The sequence below is a fragment of the Podarcis filfolensis genome, assembly GCF_964270895.1.
Source record: "Podarcis filfolensis genome assembly, chromosome: 6".
Classification (NCBI taxonomy): Eukaryota; Metazoa; Chordata; class Lepidosauria; order Squamata; family Lacertidae; genus Podarcis; species Podarcis filfolensis.
The window spans coordinates 45,375,986-45,402,051 of NC_139609.1; the positions used below are offsets into that span (position 1 = coordinate 45,375,986).

The 26,066-nt window shown below is 40.4% G+C and overlaps 1 protein-coding gene and 1 long non-coding RNA gene across 3 annotated transcripts in view; one reads left to right on the forward strand and one right to left on the reverse strand.

The window, feature by feature from the left end:
- The window catches only part of LOC310765067 (BEN domain-containing protein 5-like), a gene marked incomplete at its 5' end in the record, with an annotated part of 723,703 nt that overhangs the window by 152,176 nt on the left and 545,461 nt on the right, over positions 1-26,066 (forward strand). For both annotated transcript variants that reach the window (XM_083619593.1, XM_083619596.1), the window contains one exon: positions 4,740-4,834. In XM_083619593.1, the coding sequence (XP_083475719.1) occupies positions 4,740-4,834 (95 nt within the window). The remainder of the gene's footprint in view (positions 1-4,739; positions 4,835-26,066) is intronic.
- Positions 1-26,066, reverse strand: part of LOC310765089 — a 57,074-nt gene that overhangs the window by 18,539 nt on the left and 12,469 nt on the right. The gene's annotated exons all lie outside the window — the stretch shown is intronic.

A 26,066-nucleotide genomic window follows, 5' to 3' on the forward strand; every position in this document is an offset into this window, starting at 1 on the left:
ATAACAAGGCACAGGTGCTCCTGATTAACAAATCAGCTAGGGCTCTGTACAGTTCCCTCCACAGGTGGGAATGAATTTTCTTGCCCTGACAGCAGACAGGCTTTAAATATTTGTTAACTGGTAGGGGAGGACTAAATGCCATAAATATTTAATTTTTTTAAAAAAGAAGCAGCAGTTATGTATTATGTGAAAGGAGTGATTCAACTGGAGATTTAAAACTGTAAATATTGCTGGCTGAACTAAAACTGAAAGATGTAATGTTTACCAGTCTTTCTTGGCAGGTTTGTACAGAAGTTTGATTTATTTGCACAGTCACAAGTGGTACAAAAATTGGTTAGTGGCTGTTATTATTAGTAGGCACCATGCTTTGAACACCCAGAAAGTACAGTAAGCCCGTAACCTATGCGGGGGTTATATTCCAGGGATCATTCCTAAAGCCAAAATTATGTATAGTCAAAGCACATTGAATGGTGGGAAAGATTGCCAACGTCATTTTTCCTGGACATCTGCCCCCTTTCCATTTTTTTTTTAAATTGTGAAGGTCATAAATCCAAATGCATGCAAGTGAAATGTGCCTAAGTTGCAGGCTGTATAAAAATGGTATTATCGACCTTTGACAAATGTTCACATGAAATTTAACACATACAGGATTACGTTAATAGCTCAGTTGTAGAGCACTTGCTTTTCACAGCATATCCAAACAAGACTGGAGAACACTCCTTTCTTAAACCCTGGGGAATCAATGCTAATTCATGCAGAATAGGGTGAGAGAACCACTGGTCCGCCAGATGTTGCGGAACTACAACTCCCATCTGCCTTAGTCAGCATGACTAATGACTGAGGATGATGGGAGATGCAGTTCAGCAACATTCTCAGGGCCAGAGATTCCCCACACCTGAAAACAAAGGGCTTTAACGTCCCTCTGCCCTCAAACATGAAATAATGTAGCACATGAAACACTGCTTGCCACTGGTTGGAATGTGATGGTGGTGCTTATCCTGGAAGATAGGGTAAGTAGTTGTTGGTACAGGGCAGGGGGGTTAATTCAGGAAGTTTGAGACATGCTACTTTATAACAGAATGTTTCATTATGTTTTTATATATGTTGGAAGTTGCCCAGAGTGACTGGGGCAACCCAATTCAATGGGTGGGGCATTGCTGTTGTTGTTAAGCTGGTTAGTATCACCAATATGATGCAAGTATTGTATTGCTGAAATAAATGCCAACTTTGTATTGCATGATTTAGTATCAGACTGTCACAATTAACCAAAAAAAAATGTAAAGAAGGAAAAAGCGCTTACGTAAAGCCAGCAGGAATATTTAAATTGCCTGCAAAAGAGGGGTGTGTGTGTCAAATCTAGCAGCTATTTATTTTATTAATGTCAGTAAATGTTTCCTTACTGTATCACAAACTTGTATTACACTATTTCACTTCAGGATATATTTGTATACTTTAGTGAGCAAGCTGCATATTTTCTGTTTCTGTTAAGGTGTGTGTTGATGTTATTACATTTTATATACTTCACTTGGTGGGCTATCTAGTAGAGTTTTACATGTACTGATAATATGCCATAGCTCCCTATTTTAATTTTAAACCTGGGGTTTATATGTTACATTAGACTAGGGGCATAGTTTGATAAAGTTAATCACTGCTATGAAATGATTTTAGGTAGCATAGCTTCCTGAAAGGACTGAAACTGCTTGCTAACTGCACTTTGAGAGAAAGTGGTTGAAGCTGTAAAATTATACTTTTTCAAATATTTATAAATTCACTGCTTAACATAGTTGGTTAAATTTACCCAAAACTAGTAGCAGAGATCGTTGGGCACCCACTTGGTTGGGATGAGACCATTCTTAGTGTCTGCCACCTGTCCTGTGTTAGTCATTATCCACTTTGTAGAATTAGAAAGTTCCTTCATGCCAACCTCAGCATAATTGCATTAAAGTAATAGAGGCACTTTGTTAGTTTTGATTATTCACCAAGAACATCAGGTTTAACTAACCAATTTGCTCCAGCTTAATTTGGTTTTACAAACAGAAGTCAAATTAAACAGCTTCTATTTTATTTAAAACGCTTCTATTTTGCAGTTTGGAATGAACACATTTTTACTGTTGAATATTAATATAACGAACTGCCATATTGCTATTTTGGGAATGTAAACAGCATAAACACAGCAATTGTACTACATGGACATCCTGCCCATTAAAAAGTCAGCTTGAACATAGCAATTTGAAAACCACAATTAGTTAGTAAGTACATAATTAGTAAATACATCAGCCATGGGGAACCTGTGGCCCTCCTATGAAGTTGGACTTCTAGTATCCCTAACCATTTGACATGCTGGATGAAACTGATTGGGAGTTGGAATAGAACACCATCTGGGTATATATACTGGCTATCCTCATCAGCAGTAAACAAACCTGTCCACTTGGGAAGGTGGAGCAAGAATTCCAGGTGTATGTGAATACTTAATTCAACAGACCCCCAAGAGCCCCAATTTTGCCCTATTGGCAGTCCCTGTTTTTGGTCAGGTGCCCCAGGGTTTTGTTTGGATTTGGGGCACCCCACTTTTCGGTTGTGACAGCAGCATCGGAAGGCAGCATGAGGGTTTATTCCCAAAGCCTCATTAGTGCTTAATAACCTTTGGGATGGAGAAGGTTGGATTCTAGCACCCTGCAGAGCTCTCAAGCTTCCTGCCCTGAAGGTCTCTCCTCTTCCCTCTCCTGAGGCCACAAATCAATAAGGTTGCTTTGCTTTACTGACAATGCCAACATAGCCCCTTCACCTTGAGCCTTATTAGAAATGGACTAGAAGAAAGTTTGGGGAAAGAGTGCGCTTCCTGGTTTTTTCTTATTCATAGCTTGAGGCAGTTGTTGGCATTTAGCATATTCTCCATGGGCCATAGATAAAATGGAAATCTGATCATTTTGTTTTGGATTACCAAACGAAGCAAGGGAGAGAGGAATCTTCTGAAAAGCATTGAGGTGCTTCAAAATAATCACACATCTACCCCCAAAGCATGGGGAGATTCTCCTCATTTAAGTATAGAGCTGCAGAGTTCAAGGGATATGCTCTCGTTTCCCCCTCTCCTCTCCATGGTTGATTGTAGGACTCTGTGGTTGACTGTAGACGTCTTTGAAGTCACGTGCGTTTCAAGGAAAGGGCCGAGGATTGAAACTGGGTGGCAGTTAGTGTGGGAGTAAGAGGGCAATATGGGGAAAGCAGTAACTGCTAGCCGGCTTGTAGAGAGGGAGAAAGGAACGTCCCCATGCACAGGAGAAAGCTGCGAGGAGGAAACATGAGTCAACTTGGCTCCTGCTCGCCCCGAATTTATTCATTCAAATGTTGGATGGTATGATTTAATTCTAACCTATCTGCCAACTGCTGACATGAAAGTGTCATTCTGTTTTGTCCTGGAAAGACAAAAGCCTTCTAGTTGGCACTGCCCATTCGTAATCTAATCAGTGTGCTCATTTACATTTCTTAAGGGTGTCCCCCCGCCATTCTGCACATGATACAGCCTTGTCACTCAAAAATATGGTATGGACTTGGGGCACTTTCTCCTTACTGGCTCATACAATTCTCACTTTTGCTCTCCAAGACTGCCTAGTCATCCTGTGGTGGGAAATTTATATTGTCTTACCTCCATAAACCTTATGTCTTAAAGAATCCTGCTCCGCCCCTAGCTTCAGCCTCAGCTTAATCACCTTTGTCTCAGGAAACCCACTTAAGAAACCAAGTCCTTACAAGACTTACGTTTTTGAACTTACTTTGGTCATTTCCCCTGACTACCCAAGGGAGTGCTTGTTGGATTAATGTCTTAGTTGACTTATCTGTGGATATACCCTGTGGTGTCTTTGAAACTTATTTGGCCTACATAGTATATTGGTTTGAGCATTAAAGATTTTGGCAGAAACCATACTTCATATTCTTCATCTTCTGGTTAGAACCAGCACACCTGACACAATATCTATGCCATCAGGTGTAAGGCAAATGGTCATGGTTTGGCCAAAATGGCCTGGTGGGCCTAATTAGGCCCATGGGCTGGAAGTTCCTCACCCCTGGTGTCAGGAGATTCATCCAGGCCCCATCTGGTGATTTCAGAGTGCAAGGCGATAAAATTTACCATTTATTATTAAATATTAAGAAATTGCTTACTTTTTAAATTAAAAACCATTTCCACTAATGGCTACTTTCTCAAATTCATTAGCCAGTTCTTAATCTGGTTCAGGTGTTCCACAAATACATTGCTATGATTTGTTTTTTAACTGGAATGTCACACTGTGCCTGACATAGCCTGTGGTGTCTTATTAGGTAGGAAAGACTCCCCTCCCCCCCAACTGGTGTTTTGGTTTTGTGGTAGATATTCCCATGGGTTTTCTTTCATATCTTGTTTCTGGCAAGAAATACACTAGAGGCCGAGTAATAATAAATGTTCTATTTTTTTGCAGGTTTGCTCGTAGCTCCTTTCTTGTCTTTCCGTTTTCTTTCTCTTTCTTTTCCCAACTGCAATGATTATCAGTAGAATACAATTAGCAACTTTCAGCCGTGCAGTGAGAATGCTGGGAAAATTAAATATATAAGCAAAAGCATTCCACATGCTCCTGAAGGATTTTTTAAATGATTGTCTTGTTTATATTTCAAAATTTGGCATCTGGTTACACAGCTCTGACATTGGTGATCTATGTGAAATATATTTAATAAACAACTGAGATTCTCCCTCACCTTGTGTCTTTCAGAGAGTCATTTTCAACATTGTAAACTTCAGTAAAACAAAAAGCCTCTATCGGGATGGAATGGCTCCAATGGTGAAATCCACAAGCAGGCCGAAATGGTAAGTTACCACACCAGTTAATAATTGTGGTTTTGGAAAAAGCTTTGGCCACAATATATCTTGGAACTGCTGCTCTTTGTTTTATTTGGTTACACTTGGATAATCTTTGATTTCTTTGTATATACTTCAGCTATTGTGCTATTTCTCTCTCCACGACAGAAGCTAATTGTTTTTATATTATGGCTTAACCTTGTGAGTGGCAGATTTGGCATAGGAAGGTAGTTATACAGCCCATACCAGAGTCAGAGACAATAAACAATTTTCCTTTGCACTTTTGCATATTATTTGGATGCTTTGCTGGTAAAGGTTGGTAAATTTTGCATATTATTTGGATGCTTTGCTGGTAAAGGTTGTTGCAAATTTTCACCAGTAGTCTCTTATAGTATAGTATACAATTTATCTGATAAATGTGGAGGAGGCATTTGAGAGGTTAGACACAACAGAACAAGCCTGGAAAGCTAGATAAGATCAGGCTGCCTTGTTTTTGTTTTACTTCATGCCACCCAAGAAGAGCCCAATTAATTGGGATTTTAGATGTTGAGATCTTGCTAGCAAAGATGTCCTTTGTAAATTATCCTCTTAGAACTATGAAACTACTAATTTTGGATGGAGTAAGACCAGTAAAGTACCACATATGCAGGCATATGAACTATTATTGTTCTCTCATCCATTCTGTTCCCCAAAATCTTATTTGTAACAGTTTCAAGCCAAATACATCAAGTACACCAAGCACTTTCTGAATCTTTCTATTTACAGAATTAATTTCTAATTTTTGCTGTTAATTAAGTACCACTGATTTCCTCTTCATTATTCCCCTGATATGGTTTCACATTGAAACATCAAACTGTAAAAATCTATGTAAAATAGGCCTACAAATATACAGACTTTTCTGTTGTTTTAAGGGATATTCTTTCACATATTCTCCAGTAACTTAAATATTTCAGTGTTTCAAATTGTTGTTCATATGTACATTAAAACAAAGATTGCTGTGCTCCTGAGAAGGAACTTTTCCTTGTTCTTCTTCTTTGCCTTCAGGCATCTTTCCTACTATATACAAACAAGCTGACTAAATCAGACCAGTTACAATTTCATCAAACAGTGACAAGTATCAAATACTGCAGGGGAAAATAAAAATAAAAGGCAGAAGGGGTACCACTCAAATAAATAAAGCTATTTCTGCATGCACACAGAATGGCATAGCTTCATTTGGCAGCTATGTTGACTGTAATCTGTCTATAGACGCCATGTGCAGAATTTATTTTATTTCCTATATGGAAAGGGGTATGGCCATTTTCCTAGATTTGTCTGGAAATGGTTGGAGCATAACTAATGCCCCTACACTTCAACAGTCATGGAATATAAGATACATTTTAGAACTAGATTAAAGCATCTAGAATTATGTTATTATTTACTTACATAAAATATTTTAAAGTCACACTTTCATATAAACATCACAAGGGGGTATACAGACTAAAGACACACTATTATGATAAAAACATTGAGCTTCCAGTGGTTCCACTCCTATAGGCATAGGAGCCAACTCCTAGGGGCTGAGGGGTTTTCGTCTTCCCCAATAAAATATTTAAGGGGGCTGGACCCCCTCCCAAGAGTTGATTAGCATTGCCATTCAAATGGTGTGCATTCACCACATAATATGATCAGTTGTGTGGGGCAGGGCTTATCTGCACTCCTTACTCCAAAATTCAGGTTGGCACCCCTACCTCTGGGAGAGCTGTTTGCAATATTTAAAGCAGAGCTTTCCAAACTTGTAATGCTGGCGACACACTTTTTATACATGCATCATTTCATGACAGAGTAATTCAGTTTTACTAGCAAACCGGAGGTTAAGCAAACTCCTTTCCAGCCCCGGCAGGAGGGTGGGGAGCATTTGTGTGACACACCTACACACTGCAGCCGACACACACAATTTGGAAAGCTCTGATTTAAAGAGCCTGAACTGTAACCTATTCTACAGTTGCAGTTTCCTGTGTGGTTCTGGAGAATGAAAAGGTACAGTGGAATCGTCCTCAGATTCTGAGGCGGATGGAAGAGCCATGTCAAAAGACTCCCATCAGGTTGAGGGGCTCCCTCGAGTTGGGGTGACTGCTGTAACATCTGTATCAGAGTCCTTCTTAGACCAACCGGGGACATGACAGCCCCAGGAACTTCTGTGGTCTCCTTGTGGTTGCTGGTTGCTTGTGCGGAGGTTGTATATGAGAAGCACAGGCTCAAGCTGTTTGACTTGTTGGCATCTATTGTTAGTAATATATCAAATATATTGCAAGCTGCTAAGTGACAAATACTAAATATCATTGTATGTTATCAGATGCCATCATATATATTCTGAAAACTCATTGTTAGGGGTTTTATGTCAATTATGTCAGTCAGAACTCATGGCACTAAACCACAACTTCTGTGAAATAACATAGTGTTGTGTCATATCAAGCTATATTGGTTGCATTTCACAGCAGATAAGAAAGACACAATGAAACGGGAAAGATGCTAATTTAAACCAATGAGATGTGATGTAACTTGTCAGGTAAAATTGATCAAAATGATTTGCTCACTAAATGGCAAAACCTCAGGTCTTTTTTTCTTGATGATTCCTCTTACAATTGTCAACAAACTCTTATTTTTCCTTTTTAAAGATGTGAATATGTTTTTTGGGGAAATGTGTTTATGCTTTTGTGGATCTCTTTTGTGAGTTGATACAATAGACCTGTGTATACTGCCCTTATTAGTGATGTGTGAGCTCACACTAGCTTACCATAGAAGGCACTCCCTTGTTCTTTCTAGGAAAATTATCAAAAAACTGTTAGGGTCTTACAGTACTTAATTTTTTTAAAAAAGAAATCTAGAGATCAGCCCCAGTCCTCTATGCCATCTCCATACTTCCCAAGCAAGCTTGTTTTGCAAATGAGTTGAGAACTGGGAGTGGAGATAAAAAATTAAAGAATAGTCCAGTAGCACTTCTGAAGAAGTGTGCATGCACACGAAAGCTTATACAGTGGTACCTCGGGTTAAGAACTTAATTCATTCTGGAGGTCCATTCTTAACCTGAAACTGTTCTTAACCCGAGGTACCATTTTAGCTAATGGGGCCTCCTGCTGCTGCTGCGCCGCCGGAGCACGATTTCTGTTCTCATCCTGAAGCAAAGTTCTTAACCTGAGGCACTATTTCTGGGTTAGCGGAGTCTGTAACCTGAAGCATCTGTAACCCAAGGTACCACTGTACCCAGAACAAACTTAGTTGGTCTCTAAGGTGTTACTGGACTATTTTTTTATTTTTTATTTTGACTGCATCAGACCAACACAACTACCTACCTGAATCGGGGGGTGAAGAGAATTTGCTGAAGATAGGAAATGTCTTAATAGTTCTCTTTTTAACTAGCCAGGTTGCTCCTGAGCTTGCTTAGGATCATTAGTTCCTACTAGGATGCGTGCAACATGTAATTTTCAATGCTTTCTGTATGAATTGGGCAGAGACACATTCTGAACCAACAGTGTTCACATTTGCTGCCACTGCTAGTTACTGTTGGGTGTGGTTTTCCCGACTCACCTAAGTAGTTTGGCTTGTCTGAGCTTTCTCAAGAGAATTTTCAGAAGAAGGTGGGGACTTTCACACAAGTTCCCTGAGAATGCTTGGAAGGCGTTGATGGGCGAGAGCTTGAGCCTAGCTTCTTCTGCCATCTTCCACCCAAGGAAGCATACCATTGTGTGGAGTGCGGGGCAGGGGGTTGATTGTACAGAGATGAGAGAGATGGCAGTAAGAAACGAGCTGGGAACCAGGAGCTGCACCAGAAGATCAGAGTCAAGAGACAGAGCCAATAGTCAGGACCAAGGTGTAAGTAGCAGCAAGGAGAAAGTCAGAGGCTAGGACCAAAGGACAAACCAGGAGGCAGAATCAAAGGGCCCAAAGAATACAGGATAACAGTGTTGCTCCGGCAAGGCTCAACTAGAACTGTCATATATTCCTTCCTGTCCAGAAGAATCCAATGGCCAGCCTCACCAGACAGTTCAGGGCTTGAGGGCAGTTTGCTGCCTAGGTAGATGCTGAATTTGATGGCTCATCTCTTGAGGAAGCTACACACAGATCTAGCTTAAGTCCCAGTAGCTCCTCCGACAGGAGAATTGGCCAGTTTAAGAAAAATTAGATATTCCTGAGGATGTTCAGGAGCATCTTTTTGCACTTGCAATGCATAGGATTCAAAATTTTAGTTTCTTAAACCCCCAGCCCAATTCATTTGGCTGAGATGTATTAGAAACTACAACTGCTATACAACCTGGTGACAAAGGATGCTCCTAAGCATATTCAGGAACACATAGGATTTAAGAATAGGCCTACAATATGCATCGCTTATATTATCCCATTTCCCCTCCCTTGTTCTTCCGCCTTGTTTCAACACTCCCTCCTTCCCCCCTTGTTCATTTTAGTGTTTGTTGTTGCTCCCTAATTTCATATACTAGTCTCCACTCTTCCAAACCATTAGTTTTACTTCATAGGCTCTAATACATTAAATTTTATGCGTTGCACACACATGCATTGCCATTCCCCTGATTCCACAAGGTTTTGCAACTTTTCAAAGTGAAACAGAAAAGTGACTTGTTCAGTAAGCAGCAGATTTTCTAAATGATGAAGTGAGCAAGCACTCTCTTTGGGTAGGCTAGCTATAACTCTTGATTATTCAGCAAGAGCATTGCCTCATTGGGGACATTAGTTTTCAAATTGCGCTAATCTTTTTAAAGTAACAACTGGCCACTCATCACCTTAGGTATTCCAGCAAAGATCCTGTGCAAAACTCTAATTAGTATTTATGAAACAGCAGCTCGTCCCTGTAGAATAATAGCTGTAGCTGGCAAATATCTATTTGACACCTGTTAAGTCTTCAAACATTCTGCATCTTAATGAGGAGAGAGTGCTAGGTGAAGTCCAGACAATTCAGAGGTAAGTGATAACAAAGAACAAATCAGCAGTGGTGATGGTTATTCTCTGCAGGTGACAATCTTGTAACAAGCCTAGCATTAGCAAGTGACATAGTCAGGCATATGCTGAGGCCCATTGACCAGTGGGGCCTCACAACTGCTTAGAGATGAGGATGAACTCCAATCTTCTGCCATGTTCTGCATGCTGTGGCCAGACTAAGCTTTCTATGTGCTTCAGAAGCAGTGTGTGAAAATTGCTTCTCATGCAGCTGTTGTGTACCTATACAATTAGGAAACGGGAACTCATTCTAGAAGCATCTGCAAAGTGTAAGAGAATGAGAAATTTCCCTAGTGGAACGTGCAAATGACATGAGGGCCACTGAGGCAATATCCAGTTTTCTGTTGGGAAAGCTGACCAGCTCAACTGTGGGCCACATATGTTCACCTGAACTTCCTCTTAGGGGAAGGAGGCAGTGACTAAAGTCACCTCTGTACCTGCAGTATGACAAGGAAGGCGAAGGAGGGCCCTGCAGTTCTCTTGCCCAGGGTATTCAACTCTCTGAGAAGTTTCTCAGGTATACATTTGTCAATAGTTATATCAGTCAGCAAATAATAGGACATTAACTGCCTGAAGAGAGAATTTATAACTCTCTACTCTTTATATATAACATCAGGTTCCAGGCTTCTGGCCTTGACAAAATTGTCACTAGTGTTCCTTTTTTATATTTCATTCTTCAAAATGGCTGTTAAACGTGGACTTGTCTTTCTAGTCAAGCAGTGCTTTGACATCTATTACATCTACTACAAAATTATTTTAGACTCTGCTGTAGCATTTCTCCCTGTAGTGGTCTGGGTGCCGGAGAGCTTCCTGTGGAGTAACTTAAATGTTAATTTATATAGATGTCAGTAAACTTGTTTTCCTTTCACATCAGGAGGGTTACTGTTTGCATTGCTTTTCTATAAATCTATCAAATAAAATGCAAATGTAAAGAGCTGTATTTCATGTTTTATTGATCAGGAGGAGGCAGAGTTGTTGTGACAGCATCTGAATTTTGATTAGCTGTAACTTCCCTGTTTTAAAGTTTATTTTTGGGTGTAGACTGCAGTCACCTCAGTTTCGTGGGCAGGTATGCCTTTGTCACTTGCATTCTGTAGAAGATGTTATTGGAGGTTAGGTCATTGTGCGTGGGAAAGTGAGAAGAAATCTAGTAGTTAGTGACCATTATGTTAGGGGGGAGAGGGGTTTCTTAACCATAGGGGTCTTCTGGCTTTCTCTTCTTCCTTCCACAACTCCCGTGCTCACACCAGCCAATGGAGTGAATGGGCAAAGAGGCCTGTACTCCCTTCTTCCTCAGCATGTGGAATATACTAGAGTAGAATGCACAGTGAACCCTGGGAGATGTGATTTCTGCAAGGCATTTGACGGTTTCTCAGCCACTGGGGAGAAACAGCATCTCCCAAGATTCCATACATATACCTCCCTAGTAGCATTTCAGCTGCTGAGGAGGGAAAGAGACTGAAAAAGGGGAAACTGAGACCTCTTCTTCCCATTACAGCTGTTGCTAGAGCAGAAGCCTAGCAAGGTGGGTGGAGGGAAGAAGAGTGGGAGGGAGGATTAAAATGAGAATTGTAATGTTCATCTTCAGATTGAATACGCATTCCTACCTCTCATTCTTTCCAAACTCTGAAAAAAAATACAATTGTGAAAACTGGTTATTTGTATAATTAGCATTTGGTAACATAAGGGATTTTTCTCTAATAAATAAGAGGGATTCATAAAAGAATCACTGCCAAATTTCTGGGATGACTGATATGTGTTGGCAAAAGTTACTTCCTCTGATAGTGAAGTGGAAAAAGATAATAGGAATTTTTAAACTGCAGCAGTTTTTAATCACATTTTAATCACATGCCTAGGTACACAACCCTGTGAAAGTTAAGTATGTGCTTGGTTAAAGTGCAGGACCTTTAGCTAGAACCTGCCCTTATATTCTATTTTAAGTGAATGATTAAGTGTTCTTACCTGGGGGAACTGACCACTGTGATTACTTCACCTGCTGGTTTCTGGAAATGGAAAAGTGGATGAATGTTAACAGTCTGGAATGATGAATGCAGTTCATTTAATTCAGTGGTCCTTCAATGTTTTTATTTGGATATTTTTTGTGGACTGTAGAGCAGGAAGTACGCAGTCCAGTGTGGGGCCAGCCAAGATAAAAATAATACACAGAATCAATATTGGATTGAAATAGCCCACAACCTTTATTGTTTACAGATGTAAGTAGGCTTAGAGGAAGGCGTTAGGTATGCATCAGGTGTCAGTCAGCCCATCTGCTGACTGATAAGAGGTTAGGTCAACCCTGGGTAGAGGGTCACCCTGTGATGCATCACATTGGGGTGAGCCCAGCAGGGTTGCCACTTGGAAGGGTGCTATCAGCCCTTGTGTGGACTCCCAGACAGAGATACCGCTTCCAGGATCCCTTTAGCGGGGTACCTAGTAAGCTAAATATGCAACTCAATGCTTTACCCACCAAAAGTTATGATGATTGCTATGAGGTAGGCGATGAACCTGTAGAGCAGCCCATTTGTCTAGAGGGAATGCGGCAACTGAGGCTTCCATAGTAAGGTCTGCCCACTGTTTGCCCACTCGCCTTTGGGCAGGACCTATAAGAAACAGGGCAAATGATCTGAGTGGGCCATGACCAGGTACAGCATGGCTTTAAAGGAGATAGGCAGTGGTTTGTGCAACATATGTATATGAGAGGTAAGGAGCATGAGTGAATATGGATGTCAAAATGGTATGTGTTTGCATGAAGAATGTGAGTGGTGTTTATTCATGAAAGAAATGTGTGAGTACTGTGCTCACATGTGTGTAAATGTATACAGACTACGTATGACAAACAAAACATTTTCAGAGCCCTCTTCCTTCAAAATCTTCACATCCATTAAGTTGCACAAGGCATGATTTATAATAAGTATAAGCTGGGGTACTGAACAAAAAAACCCGCAATGCTCCCCGCATATAATTTGTGCCTTCCAAATAGATATGAATGAATAGCTGAAATAATAGGAACTGTATGAGTAGGTTAAAAAGACTATTTTGCTAGTAATTGCAGTTGGCAACAGTGAGTGCAGAGCCAGTGCCCATGAATATACAAAAGGGGAGATCATATATGTTCAAGGAAACATTGTCTACTCAAGCCTTCCATTAGCTTCCCACTGGAGCATGAAATAAGGACATTCTCTGCAGTAACATTGCAGCACATCCCTAGTTAACAAGGGCACCCCCCTTAAGATTACAGAAATGTGCATTAAGAGTAGAAAAGTCTCGGGGTAAGTGAAGGCAAGATACAGAGAACACACCATCGTTTTCACAAATATCAGTTTCACATCATGCCTTGTAGCATGAATCAAATGCTTGGGAAATTTCTAAAAGCTGCTTTCGTCTTTATCACTTATTTTCTTAAGCAACTGTTCTTCTAAGTAGCACTCAAATATAATTGTCCTGGTGCTTCCCTCAGTCTGTCCCCATATTCACTGTGCAGATTGATAGCAATAGAATTTTTGGCAGGGATTCTAGAACTTGACAATGATGTTCTAATTATCTAATCCAATATTTGTTTTTAACTCTCTTTTTTTAAACCAATAGTTTTATTCATTTTGTAAACTGCTTTGAGATTTTACTACAGTCAAGCAGTATATAAATGTTGTGAAATAATAAAATGATAAAGATCTCCACTATTCACTTCAACAGCCTTATTTTGGGGCCAGAATCCTTTTTGTGCATGGGTCCTGAAGATGTTATGGCTCAGTCTGGGTGTGGTGATCACTCCTGGTGTCCATCAGTGACTTGTGACTAAGTGAGGTTGGGGAGCCTGTAGTCATGTGCCAAAGAGGAAGTTTAGCCAGGTTCAAAATGGCTCTTGAAAATACCATGGCCATGAACTTGTGACACTGGGCCTCAAGCAACTGTAGGTTGGCCCAGCTACCTGCTTCTGCCTACCTACTGCCTCCACAGCTGCAAGGGCCTGACTACTCCATGCCTTTGACTGTGGTGAAAGTCTAGGTCACTGGAGACAGGGCTGCCATGTACAGAGAGCTGTTTAGGTTATCAGGTCCATGGTTACGTTTAAAGAACCATAATAATGGAGAGCAGAGGCCTTGAGGTTGCCCATCACCAACACCTGGACAGCAGACTGAGCAAGCTTACAGGTCTCCTGCACATAGTCTTGTGAGGCCAGCCTTTGTTGCATTGCAGTGCAATGGCAGGCAGGAGTGCTTTTGTATTACGCTGGGGGACTAGATTTGGGTTGATGCCAGAGGATATGTTATGCTTGTATGCACAGAGCACCAAGCCTTTGTTAATATGTAATATTCCATACCATCCAATTTTTCTGATTGAAAACCAAGATGCATATCTTCTGGGACGTGCTTCCAGGAGAATCACATGACCTGCACCAGACTCTTGCCCCTCCACTTAAAATGCTTTTTTCGGGACACAATCTCACATTGTGCTCCCAAACAAGCATTTTGGGGTGCTGCATGAGATTGCGGCCACCCAAAAGTGCTTATTTCAGGGTCAGAGCGCAGCGCATGAGCATGTGAGATCGTAGCACCCAAAATGGCTGCCACAATCTGGTGTGAAAAATCAGGCAATTGGCAGGTATGATATTCTATTATTATTATTTTTCACTGCTTATTTAGCTGATGATTCACTTGTTTTATGCTTTCATTATTCTAGTTATTGTTTAATTGCATGTGTTTTATTTTGACAATGTTTTAATAAACTGCTCTGAGGGTTGTTGTTTTACAATCAAGCTGTATATGATTTGTATGAAATAAATAAATCAGAATAGTATTTGTTGCTAGACAACTCTGGACATCAGTTGCTGGAAAAGCAAGGTGTAGTATTTTTTAAAAAATCACCCTAATACAAAACAGGAATAATCAAGATTATGTAGTAGCACAGACTAAAACATTTACATGGGTGGCTGAAAAACCATGTAAAAGTTAGCAAAAATCCATGATGAGGAGCCAGCAGAATATACGGTAGTCTCTTATGGTAGATCTTTTTCTTAATTTTTAAAAATCCTGCATGCATTCTTTGATGGGAGATAGTCCTAAAGCACGCCTGTAGTGAGAAGCATTAGATCAATGTAGTTCAGGTGTGATGGACGTAGCACCAAGTGCATTGCTCTCAGTGGACAATATTTCTGAGCTCTAGAACTGCTGTATACTGAAATCCTCCTCTCCCCAATTAAAGCGTCTGAAATGTGGATTTTAAACTTTACAAGAACAAGAGAATCTGATCCATTGTTCATGCAATCCCCAAGGCCACTATTTCTCAAAAATGCCTGCATACATTTTACTTCCTCAACAACAATAAAAAAATCTATATAATTACCCAGCATATGAGTGAGGCTGGCTCAGAAAATCAAGCAACATGGGACCTACTTTATGCAAACACTGCATATTAATCATCTTAATATTTATAAGCAATTTAATTTGATATAAAATTGCAATTGTGATATATTCTGTATACAAACAAATGAGTCATTTCTACTGCTCAACTGAAGAACTATAGGCTTTACATACTAGAGAACAGTCACGGTGTGCAGGGAAATAATGACTTGCTTGGGAGAGTAAAACAAAATACATAAATCTATGCTAGTGCTCTGACAAAAAAGTGAAGAAGAAAGGAGGAGGAACAGAAATACTAAACTGGAAGAGGAAAAAAATATTTTTAATTATAAGCTGCCAGCACCTCAAATAATGCCAACATATCCTTTTCCTCCTCTTCCTCCTCCTCCTCCTCCTCCCATCTGACTGGGTTGCCCCAGCCACTCTGGGTGGCTTCCTACAGAATAAAAACACAGCAAAACATTAAACTTAAACAACTTTCTGAAGACATCTGAAGGGACGTTTTTTAATCTCCTTGACATCTGATGGGAGGGCATTCCATAGAGCGTGTGCCACAACCGAGAAGGCCCTCTGCCTGGTTCCCTGTAACTTCACTTCTCACAGTGAGGGAACTGCCCAAAGGCGCTTGGAGCTGGACCTCAGTGTCCAGGCTGAATGATGGAGAGGCTCCTTCAGGTATACAGAGTTGCAGCTTTGTATATCTGCTACATAGATAGCATTTCAAAATTGCTACATGGGACAACAGTTACTAGACGGTGAGCTAGTTCTGTAAAGTGACTCATGACTTGGATGGGGGGATTTTCTATAACCTGCTACTGCTTTCCTGTTTGCAGGTGGGCAGGAAGGCTCTTGTTGTATGGATGAAATCCCTTGATGAAATCCCACGGTGAGCCAGTTCACCACTGATGCAATCTCCACAACGTGCACTAGTCCTTTGACCAACTGATTTAGAAACTGAAAAAAATTACAGGATAGTGGTAGCCACTTGGCAAGCAGTTATTGTGCAGTGCCTCTCCATCTGAATATTACTTCAATATAAAGAAGTAGCATAAAATGAATAAACTTATTGGTATAGATCCACTGGCGGAGGAAGAGTGGGGCGGGGGGAGCACACCGCCCCCGGCACCATGATCCTGGTGGGGTGCCATCGCGGCTGCCCCCCCCGCTCTGGGCACCATGCCCCACAGGAGGTGCACCACACCCCCAGGACGGTGCGCCATGCCCCCAGGACTCGTGCCACGCCCCCGCCTGCTCTCCGCCCCCGGTGCCGGAGTATGAAGCTCCACCACTTTATAGATCCATGTCATTATTTTATTTATTTATTATTAAAAACTGCAGGTCGATGCACCACTTGAGATGTGGGCAATTGGCATTGCTTTGCTGCTCCATCCTTGCATCAAGTAAGGCTGGTAGCGGCTAGAACAAGAGTCTTTATGGTAGTGACCCCTAAACTGTGGAGCCTTCTGCACAGCTACGTAGATTAATATCCCTGCCAGGATTCAGAAGGGAATGTGAGACTGCTTTTCCAGCAAGCTTTGGGTTGGTATTGTCTCATTTTCTCTGGTGACTATATTGCTTTCTTGTATGGTGCCTGTGTGTTTTCATCTCTTTGGTTAAGAGCAGCTCCAGGAATGGGACAATGTATGTGAGGGAAAGGATGGAAATCATTTCACTCTCAAACCCCTGCACCATGGCCATGATCCATATCGCCCCCTCCTCATTTGCTTTAAGTGAATGATGACATCCAGCCACTGATCTTGCAATTTGTTCCCATGCGACCAGATGTCAAACTTTTTATGAAAAATATTGACTTGCTTTTGAGACCTTTAGGAAGCTATGGATGTCCTACCTTCAGGTTCACCATTTAGGGAAGATGGAGTGTAGTCACTGCCCCTGTGTTTCAAGCCATGATTGATTATTTCTCCAGCACCCATATTTTCAGCCAGCCTACCTGTTTCTTGTATCATACAGCCAAAGGCACAAATTCCTTTGCTTTATTTTTAAATGAGGGAAGTTCCTTTTGCTCTGGCTTCACCACACTGTTTCTGAATCAGTGATTTAACTTTTCATCTTCTGAAGCATTTGCATCTGCTGTACAATGTGACTGTGGCCTCTTGCCCCTATTCCTCCGGTTCTCTCTTACACACATCCAATGTTAAGTCTTCTGTTGTAAGTAAATGAGGTTAGTACTGGGTTTAACACTTCTTGGAAATACTTTACTATTCTCTCTTTCCCTGTATAGAACGAAAAAAATAACCACAAGGAAAGACTGCTTGCCTCATCAATTTATATTTGAAAATAAGATAGTAATATGACAGAAGTTCATGTTCTGCAAATGTCACATTAACTTTGTTTCTGTGACATTGTGATTTGCTCTTTTAACCATTCTGAAAGCAAAGAGCTTAGCTTGCTTATGGATTCAGATACACAGAAGCTTTCTTATGTAATTTAAAGAACCTCTTTATATCTTTTCCTATATAGCAGCATCATCCACTGGTAACCATGGGCCACACTTAGATCAGAGTATTTTCTGATTATTTGATTTTCATACTTTCATGAATGCACTGCAAGTGTGTTATTCGCCTGTTCTGTAAATGTCTTAGTCTGGGTTTGGCCATTTGAGTTCTTTCCACAATTGCTCATAATAGCAAACGTCCGTTACAAACACATAATATGGAGTGCAGACCCTGATACTGGTGTAATTGTGCTCCTTCCTTTTATCGTCAATGTATTATTCTGAAATTGTGATATAGATCATCACTGTGAATTTCTATAGCCACAACAAATGAATCCAGTAAAAATCAGACTAAATGAATACTTTTAAACAAGTCAGAGCACATTGTTTAGCCAAAGGTTTGACTAAACAAATAGGCCTTGTGATGATGAACATGGATACTTGATCAGAGCTTTAGAGGGTCTAAAGTTGTAATCCTGATGTCTGCTACCAGTGAGTAAACCTCATGAAATTCATTAGGACTTATTTATGAGCAGTCATTTCTGAGCCATTCTCAGTTAACTTTCCCTATCAAAGCAGTCACCAAGGCAAATGTTTCTTACTGCTTTTCATAGTTTTGTTCTTTCTTTGAAGAGTTGCAGCTTGCAAAGCTGCTGCTCTGGGGCAAAAGAACACCACACTCCTGCTTCAGAAGGTGAGCTTCTGCACGCCCATCCAACAGCACTTTTAGCAAGGACAGCTCTTCAGTGTAGCACTTCAGCCCACAATCTTCTTTGGCTCCTATTTTAATCTGAGCTGGAAGAACTGGCTGTTTTCTAATGCTGGCTTCTGCTTTGAGGTAAATATTAGTAACCCCCCCCCCCAAACTCCTCACTAGGCCCTGAAGCCAGTGACCTTCACCAGCATCTTTAATTGACATGAATGTGAGCAAAACACTCAGTGTCCCTATGTATTTAACAGTCTAAAAACCACTGTGCTGTAGAGGGAAATGAGAGGACCTACTGGGAAGGAGCTATTCAGACAATAGTTAGCCTTGAGAATCCACTAGGGATGTAATTTACTTTAACAGGAGAGAAATGTTCCTCTTCTATAGTTTATTTGCCAATTCAGCAAAGGCTCCTAATTGAACATGCCTATGTTTTGTTGCATGTTTATGATATGATGATCATTATTTGGTTTGACCTAGTAAAGTATTTAATAAAGAATAGCCATGAGCTCAAATTATATTCTCTAGTCCTGATGCAGCATACAGAGGAAAAAGTGTGGATTTTTTTTAAAAAATTAAGCTGTGAGCATATCCACAGTTGAACAAAGAATGAGAGGGGTGGCATGGGTGAAAGTAAGCAAGAACAAGAAGAAGAAGAAAAAGGGGGATTTTAACATCCCATGTTTTCCATTAGGGGTGGGTGGGTGGGTGGGTGTGCTTGGATTCATTGCAACAAACTCTCAGCTTCTGAGACTGGATGGGCTAAAATCCTAGAAAAATCAAATCAGGGATCACAGTCAAGTTTTTAAGCAAAAATTATGATCTCTTTTAGCTGTGAAGGCTACTATTTTTCTATTTAGGATAGTATAGATTTCATGTGAGCAGAAAGGAGAAGAAAGGATACATTCTTATTACAGAAAATTGAGGGTATACTAAGGCTGGTAATGATATTTTATGAGGCATTTTTTCTATATGTAAAAAAATGAAAAATACACATGCTTTCATAAATATTCAGACTGAGGGTACTACAAAGATTTAACTATAAAAATATTATGTTCAAGATACTATTCAAAAACTTTAATAATATAGAAGAACTGGAACTGGCTGAGAGTAGCTCTGAGACAAGTGCAAAGTTTTCCAGGAATGAAGCCAGACCATGTTTGTCTCATAATTAATATCTAGTTCCACGAGACAACAGAATTCTCACTCACTTTTACATCATCTCTGTTTATGTTGATCTAGATTTCAGTGGTGTTATCACATTACAGAAAGTGTTATCCCCACAATCACTAATGGGTTACCAAATCAAATGTGAGCTTTTCTGAAGCATTCTCCATGGCTATTTCACAGTACTTGGCTTATTCCATCCATTCTGTGGTGGGTGCAGGCAAGATAATTCACTCATATTTAAATTCTGGACTGATTTGCTGCCAGGAGGTGCTCAATTTCAGTTTACAATAGATAATCAAGCTCATAAAACACAAACATAATTCAATTTAAATAATTTTATTCTGAAACCAGCAGTCCAAAACAATGATAGAAAATATCTTACATTCTTCCCCAACCCTAAATATTGGCATTCCCCAGAACCCATTTTAATGTTCTCCCTTCAGCTCTATTAGAGGGCAGATATCATGACATCCCAGTTGAACAAAGATTATGCCCATGCAACTCTAATGACAGGCACAGGCAATCTCAGCCCTCCAGATGTTTTGAGACTACAATTCCCATTATCCCTGACCACTGGTCCTGTTAGCTAGGAATGATAGGAGTTGTAGTCCCATAACATCTGGAGAGCCGAGTTTGCCTATGCCTGTCTAATGAGTTTGAATCCATTGGGCACGTTATTCTATACTGCCCATTGTATTGTGATACCCAAAGAGAGCTAATTCAAACATTATTAAGGAAATTACCTAGCCGTTTAGAGGAAACTTACGTTAAATACCTTCTTGCTGATTAAGTTCTGGATATCATCAGGCATGTTGTGAAATTCTGTTTTATGGCAACAAGGACAATACAGGCTGTGGTGGGACAAACTCCTTTAAGCTCATTAAAATTTCCACAGCCATAAGAGATTGCTGCATTCATATATGTTGCCAAACTACATGTTGTCCATGTTTGCCAAATTTTGTCTGCAGTATTTCTTGTGCATATATACACTATTAACTGTACAGTCACACCCATGGGGAGCATCTATATTTATTGCACAAGAACAGACCTTCTGCTCATGATTTGGGAGGAGTTTAAAATGATTAATGCAACTTTTAAGTAGCTAGGTGATAGGAATTTTCTTATATGAATCTAATAAGCCCTCTAGGGGAGGCAGGAGCTGATGATGCATAGAAAAATTGAGTTATTAAAATATGCTTACTTTAGTAGCTTATTTTCATTTGTCCCAATCCAGAGATAAACCTGCATAAGAGTGGGTTGTCCACACTCTATTGTGCTATTGTAAATTTGTACTTAGCCACCAACTGATGTTAAATTCCTATTTGAAAAGTTTCTGAGTCCAAGCTTCACTCCATCTTTCCCATTCTAACCCACTCCATAAAGTCTTGACCTCTGTCATCCTCCATTTTAAACCATGGGACCTTGCTGAGCCTTGTAAAATCAAAATAATATTGTGTGAGCGGAGTCTTTATACTATTTTAGGTTAGGCATTGCTATACCCCCTTCTTTCTTGAACCTATAAAGGGTTTTATGAAGTAGCCAAGTTCTCTTGTTTGCATGAATAAAATTTAGTAGATCCCTCCCCCCCAATTATTAACATGAGAAATGGGTATGCTTATTGGTGAGACTCAGAATAAGTAAAGAAGGTGTATTAATAGCAACATTTTTGTTATAGAAATTGTCCAACCATGAGGATGTTAGCTTTGATAATTTTTTAATCTTGGTTATTCAATCTTTTATCGAGGGAGTAAAGTTCCATTTTTCTAGTTTGGATAGATTCTTAGGTATATTCACTCCCATGTATTAAAAGTAGGCATTACAAAGTTTCAGGCCAGATGTTTCGTGCCAATGCAGTTCTAGGTTTGGCAGGGTGAAGTTGACAGTGAATGCAAATACCTTGCCATCTATAGCAAGTTGGTGCATTAACAGCAGGTAACGAGGTTTCAGAAAGGAATACTCAGCATCATCTGTGAACATATTGATGAGTTTTTCCAAATAATTCAAAACCTTTTACATCACCATCTGCTTTTAATACCTCAACTAAGGGTTCCATGGCCGGGGGCGGGGGTGGAGCAACAGAGGAAACGATGGTCCCCCAGCCAATGGGAAATGCCGAAAAGTGTTCCTCATTCACCAGAACTTGGTCCAGTGTTCCATAGTATAAATTATGCAGCATATCAACCCAGGATGCACTAAAACCAAAGGAACATAGAATTGTAAAGAGATACTGCCGGTTTAAATGATCAGATGCCTTGACTGTGTCCAGCATCAGGAGAACAGTAGGTTCTAGATGTGATTGCCTCCAAAAAATTGTATTGATAACCCTTCTAATAGGGAAGGCTATTAGATCTTTGCTTTATGAATCCAACTAGGTCATGGTGCACATGGTTTGGCAAGGTTTTTGAAAGCCTACTGGCCAGTATGCCTGTAAATAATTTAGTATCCACATTAATCAATGAACAGATCTATAATGGGTTCTCACCCCAACTGTTTGGCATATTCTTCTCCCTGTTGCTCTCATTTGCCTTCAGCATGACTGAAGACAGGGTGTGTATCCATTCAAGGAGTGACAGGGGGTCTGTTCAACTGTGGCAGGACAAAAGTGTAGTGAGTCCTTATCAGAGAGATACAGTTTGTAGATTATGCAGCCTTAACAGTGCACTCTGGGGAAGCCCAACAGAGGCTCATCAACTGTTTTGCCCAAGTCTGCAGGGAATTTGGACTTGCCATCAGCCTTATGAAGACCAACATCCTGGGTCAGAACATGACCAGCACTCCACACATCAAAATTGGTGATAGCATGCTTGAGGTGATGGATGATTTTGTGTACCTGGGTTCTATCATAATCAGCAACCTCTCCATCAATGCCGAACAGGACAATTGTATTGGCAAGACAGCTATAGCAATGGCTTGACTTTCTAAAAGTGTATGGGAGAACGCCTTGATGATGTCACCATTACCGATTTATTTCATTTTTAAAGGCTGTGAGCTGAAGCATCATGAACATAAACTGAACTTTGCATTCTGTAGTTGCCAAAGCAGGTGATAAATTAAACAAATATCCTAATGTATCTACTTGCTTTACAAACTGAATGGTTTTTCTATTGAGGGGCACTGTATAACTGATGAGCCAAATAGAAAATTTAATTTCTGTTTGAGTATCTTAAAGAGGTTGTGGTAGTACTCTACAACACCTTGTGAAAAAGCAGGTCAAATATTTTTGCCATTTTGCTACAAGCTTCAATAAGATCCAAGGTGAATGGTTTTAAATAAATTATGTGAAATATTTTCTTTTAAAGTTGAGTGGCTATGAGGGCACTTAAATAAAAAATGTTTGAATAATGTTTTTGAAATGTTGGATCTTATGGAAACTTGTAGCAAAAGGCAAAAATCTTTGACCTGCTTTTTCTTCAGGTTGTGTAGATTACTATAGTAACCGCAGAAATTAATTTTTATCTCTGACTCTTCAGTTGTACAGTTAAATCTGGCCATCCTAAATCTTCCCTTCAGTTGGAAAAACCACTCAGTTTGTAATAAGTTTAAACTGATACATTGAGGACACATATGAGCCAATTTTACTTTACTACTATAACTTCAAATATAGAGTTTATATGTAATTATGAAAAATCAGATAGCATTGTCACATTTGATTGGTTTTCCTATGAAGATTTATTTTTATCCTAGCAAAGGAAGGATTTCTATTAAAACGAGGAGAAAGACTTACAATGAATAACTGTTATAGCTCCATTTGGTCTAGAACAATGAGTGTCTAATTCAAACTAGCAAGGAATGAGTGTTAACATTTTCAAAAGCACTTTAGTGACTTTGAAGTCTAAGTTCCATTGAAGTTCTGGCTTTCTGTCACACACTGAAAGCACTTTTGTTCTCTCAGTATTTACTTGAGGGTCAGGAGAGGAAATATAAGCAGTGCTTTTAATACTTCAAAATGAAAATGCCTCTTAATGCTTTCAATAAATAAAAGGAATGGACTGGTAAAGTGGTGGTATTCTTGTTGAGCCAAATTACAAAAGGCTCAACATTGTTCACTGTGGTTGTAAATGAGTAATATCACACATTCTGTTGTTGCTTTCAGCATTGTTCATAGTGTATACCCTTCTATGCTCACTACCCTTTTCAACACAGCTGTGACATGCAGCTGTTACTAGAAAAAGTATAACATGACAGCTGTGTAGGCAGATGTTGAGATGTGAAGGAAACATCTCAAATTCTTCAGGGCTCATCCTGGAAAGAATTGATATCTTTAGAGAGGATACATCAGAAAAGAGTGTGATTATTTAAAATGCTCAGGATTTTTAAAAATTCAGTATTAATGCAAATTATGGTTTCCAAATAAATAGTCAAATGAGTCACAGCATGAATCTCTCTCTACAACTAGTAACCTTTTAAATATTACTATTACTTGACTTCTCTTTCATTGTGTGGTTTGACTTGTACTTTCTTGGGCATTCTTGTTTGCTTTATTCTCTGGTCAAGAGTACCTTATTCACTCTTTGCAGTCTCCTTGTGATACATGGTCCCCAAAACATATAACAAAAACCTCCACATAGATGGCACAATGTGAAAAGATTTTGCCTTCAGGCAGTTGGCATCGATTATTGTGCTTTCTGATCCCTGAAAGTTCTCTGATGGTATGATTTATAAACGTTTAACATTAAAAAGTAAAATCTCATCTATTCAACTTGTATCCCATTTCTCTCCCCTATCTGGTGACCCAAAGCAGTAAATACATTACATAAAAGATGTGAAATGACCATAAAACTAACAAGATAGAATTATATAAGATCAGCAATTATGGCCTATGCAAAATCCAGTATGCTTCTACGCATGCTCCAAGCCCTCACAGATCTCGCTTTGAGCTAGGTAGAATAGGAATCAGAGCTTTGCCTGATGATCTCAGAAAGCAAGGAAATTAATACAGTATGACTCAGAGATAAAAGTAGATCTGTAGTTGATCTATGTTGACCTCATAAAAGGTGAGCCACATAAAACCTATAGTGTGAGATTCACCCTAGGAACCCTGTGGGTGGAAGTCCTACACAAAGACTTCCACATATGCAGTGTGGCTCTCTCCACTGCTCCCTCCCCCCACCAGTCCTCCCAAAATAGGATCGGGGAGGTTGAGAGAGCCCCAGAATAGTGCGCAGTGGGAGATGAGGGAGACCGTTCCATTTGATAAGCTGAAATGCTTGCGCAGGCAGAATGTTTGTAACAGCATGAAGTTGAGTTCCACGGATTGCTGTTCTTTGACTCAAACTTTCTTGCTCCAGTGAGCAACCTTGCCACTAAATTCTACCCCAGCTGAAGTTTCTATATCATCTTCAGAGGCAACCTCACGTAAAATGTGTTGCTGTAATCTAACCTAGAGGTTATCAGAGCATAGACAACATAAGTTAGGCTAGCTCTGTCCAGATAGGGGCCCAGCTGAGCCATCAGGCAAAGCTGATGGAAGGCACTCCATACCACTGAGGCCACCTGAGCCTCACGTAACAGCAAAGAATCCAGAAGTAGCCCTGAGTTCCTTCAGAGGGAGTGTAACCCTACCAAGAGCAAGCAACCTCCCATCCATCCATCCAATCTAGGGAACCACCCACTAACAGCACCCCAGTCTTATCTGGATTCAGCTTCAGTTTATTGCCCCTCATCCAGTCCATTGGTGAGGCAAGACAATGGTCTAGCATATCCACTGCCACATCAGCAGTTGTAAAGGAGAAGTAGAACTGTTTCCTTCAAAAGCCGCTTGATCTGGTCTGTAACCACCCACTCAAGAAGCTCCCAAGAAGGGGAGATTGCCCAAAAGGGCAAGATTTTCCAGTTCCAGGGAGGGCTTCTGCAGAGGAGAAAAAGTTCTGAGAGCCTAAATCTCAACAGGAAGTGATCTGGCCATGACAAGGGACAGATGTCAATATCCCCCGCTTTCAGATAACTACCGGTATATTCCTCTCCAGCTGAGAAAACAATGTCCAGAGTGTAACCTGCATTGGGTTGATGACACGTTGGGACAGCCCTATGGTTGTCATGGCAGCCATGAAGTCCTGAGCCACCCCAGAGCTGGTCACCTTGGCATAGAAGTTGAAATCCCCGAAACCAGTAGTCTGAGAGTCCTCAACATTGCCTTTGAGACCAGCTCTGTCGGCTCAGGCCGGGAGACTACTGGACAGTGAGGCAGCTGCTAAACCAGCAGAATCCCTAATCTGTCCCGAATATGCAACTCCAGGAACACTCTAGACCTCCCCTCAACTGGACAGAGAGCCTGCTGCAATCTCACAATGTATCCTTCTTTGAGTCCAATTCTAATCCCTGCCACCTTACTCCCAACACAGTCATTATCTATATTATCCTGGAGTCCTGGCTGTCTATTAACCCTGCATTATATGGTAGCCCCCCCCCATCCCATGACCCCTATAACTGCCACCCTAGTTTTCTCACACAGTGGATAAACTGCTTTGAGAGAGGTCATATTTTCCTGCTTATTTAGTTTGTAAAGGATAGCATCTGCAACAACATCCATTTCTTGCCAAAGGGCAGCAGTGTGATTTTTCCCAT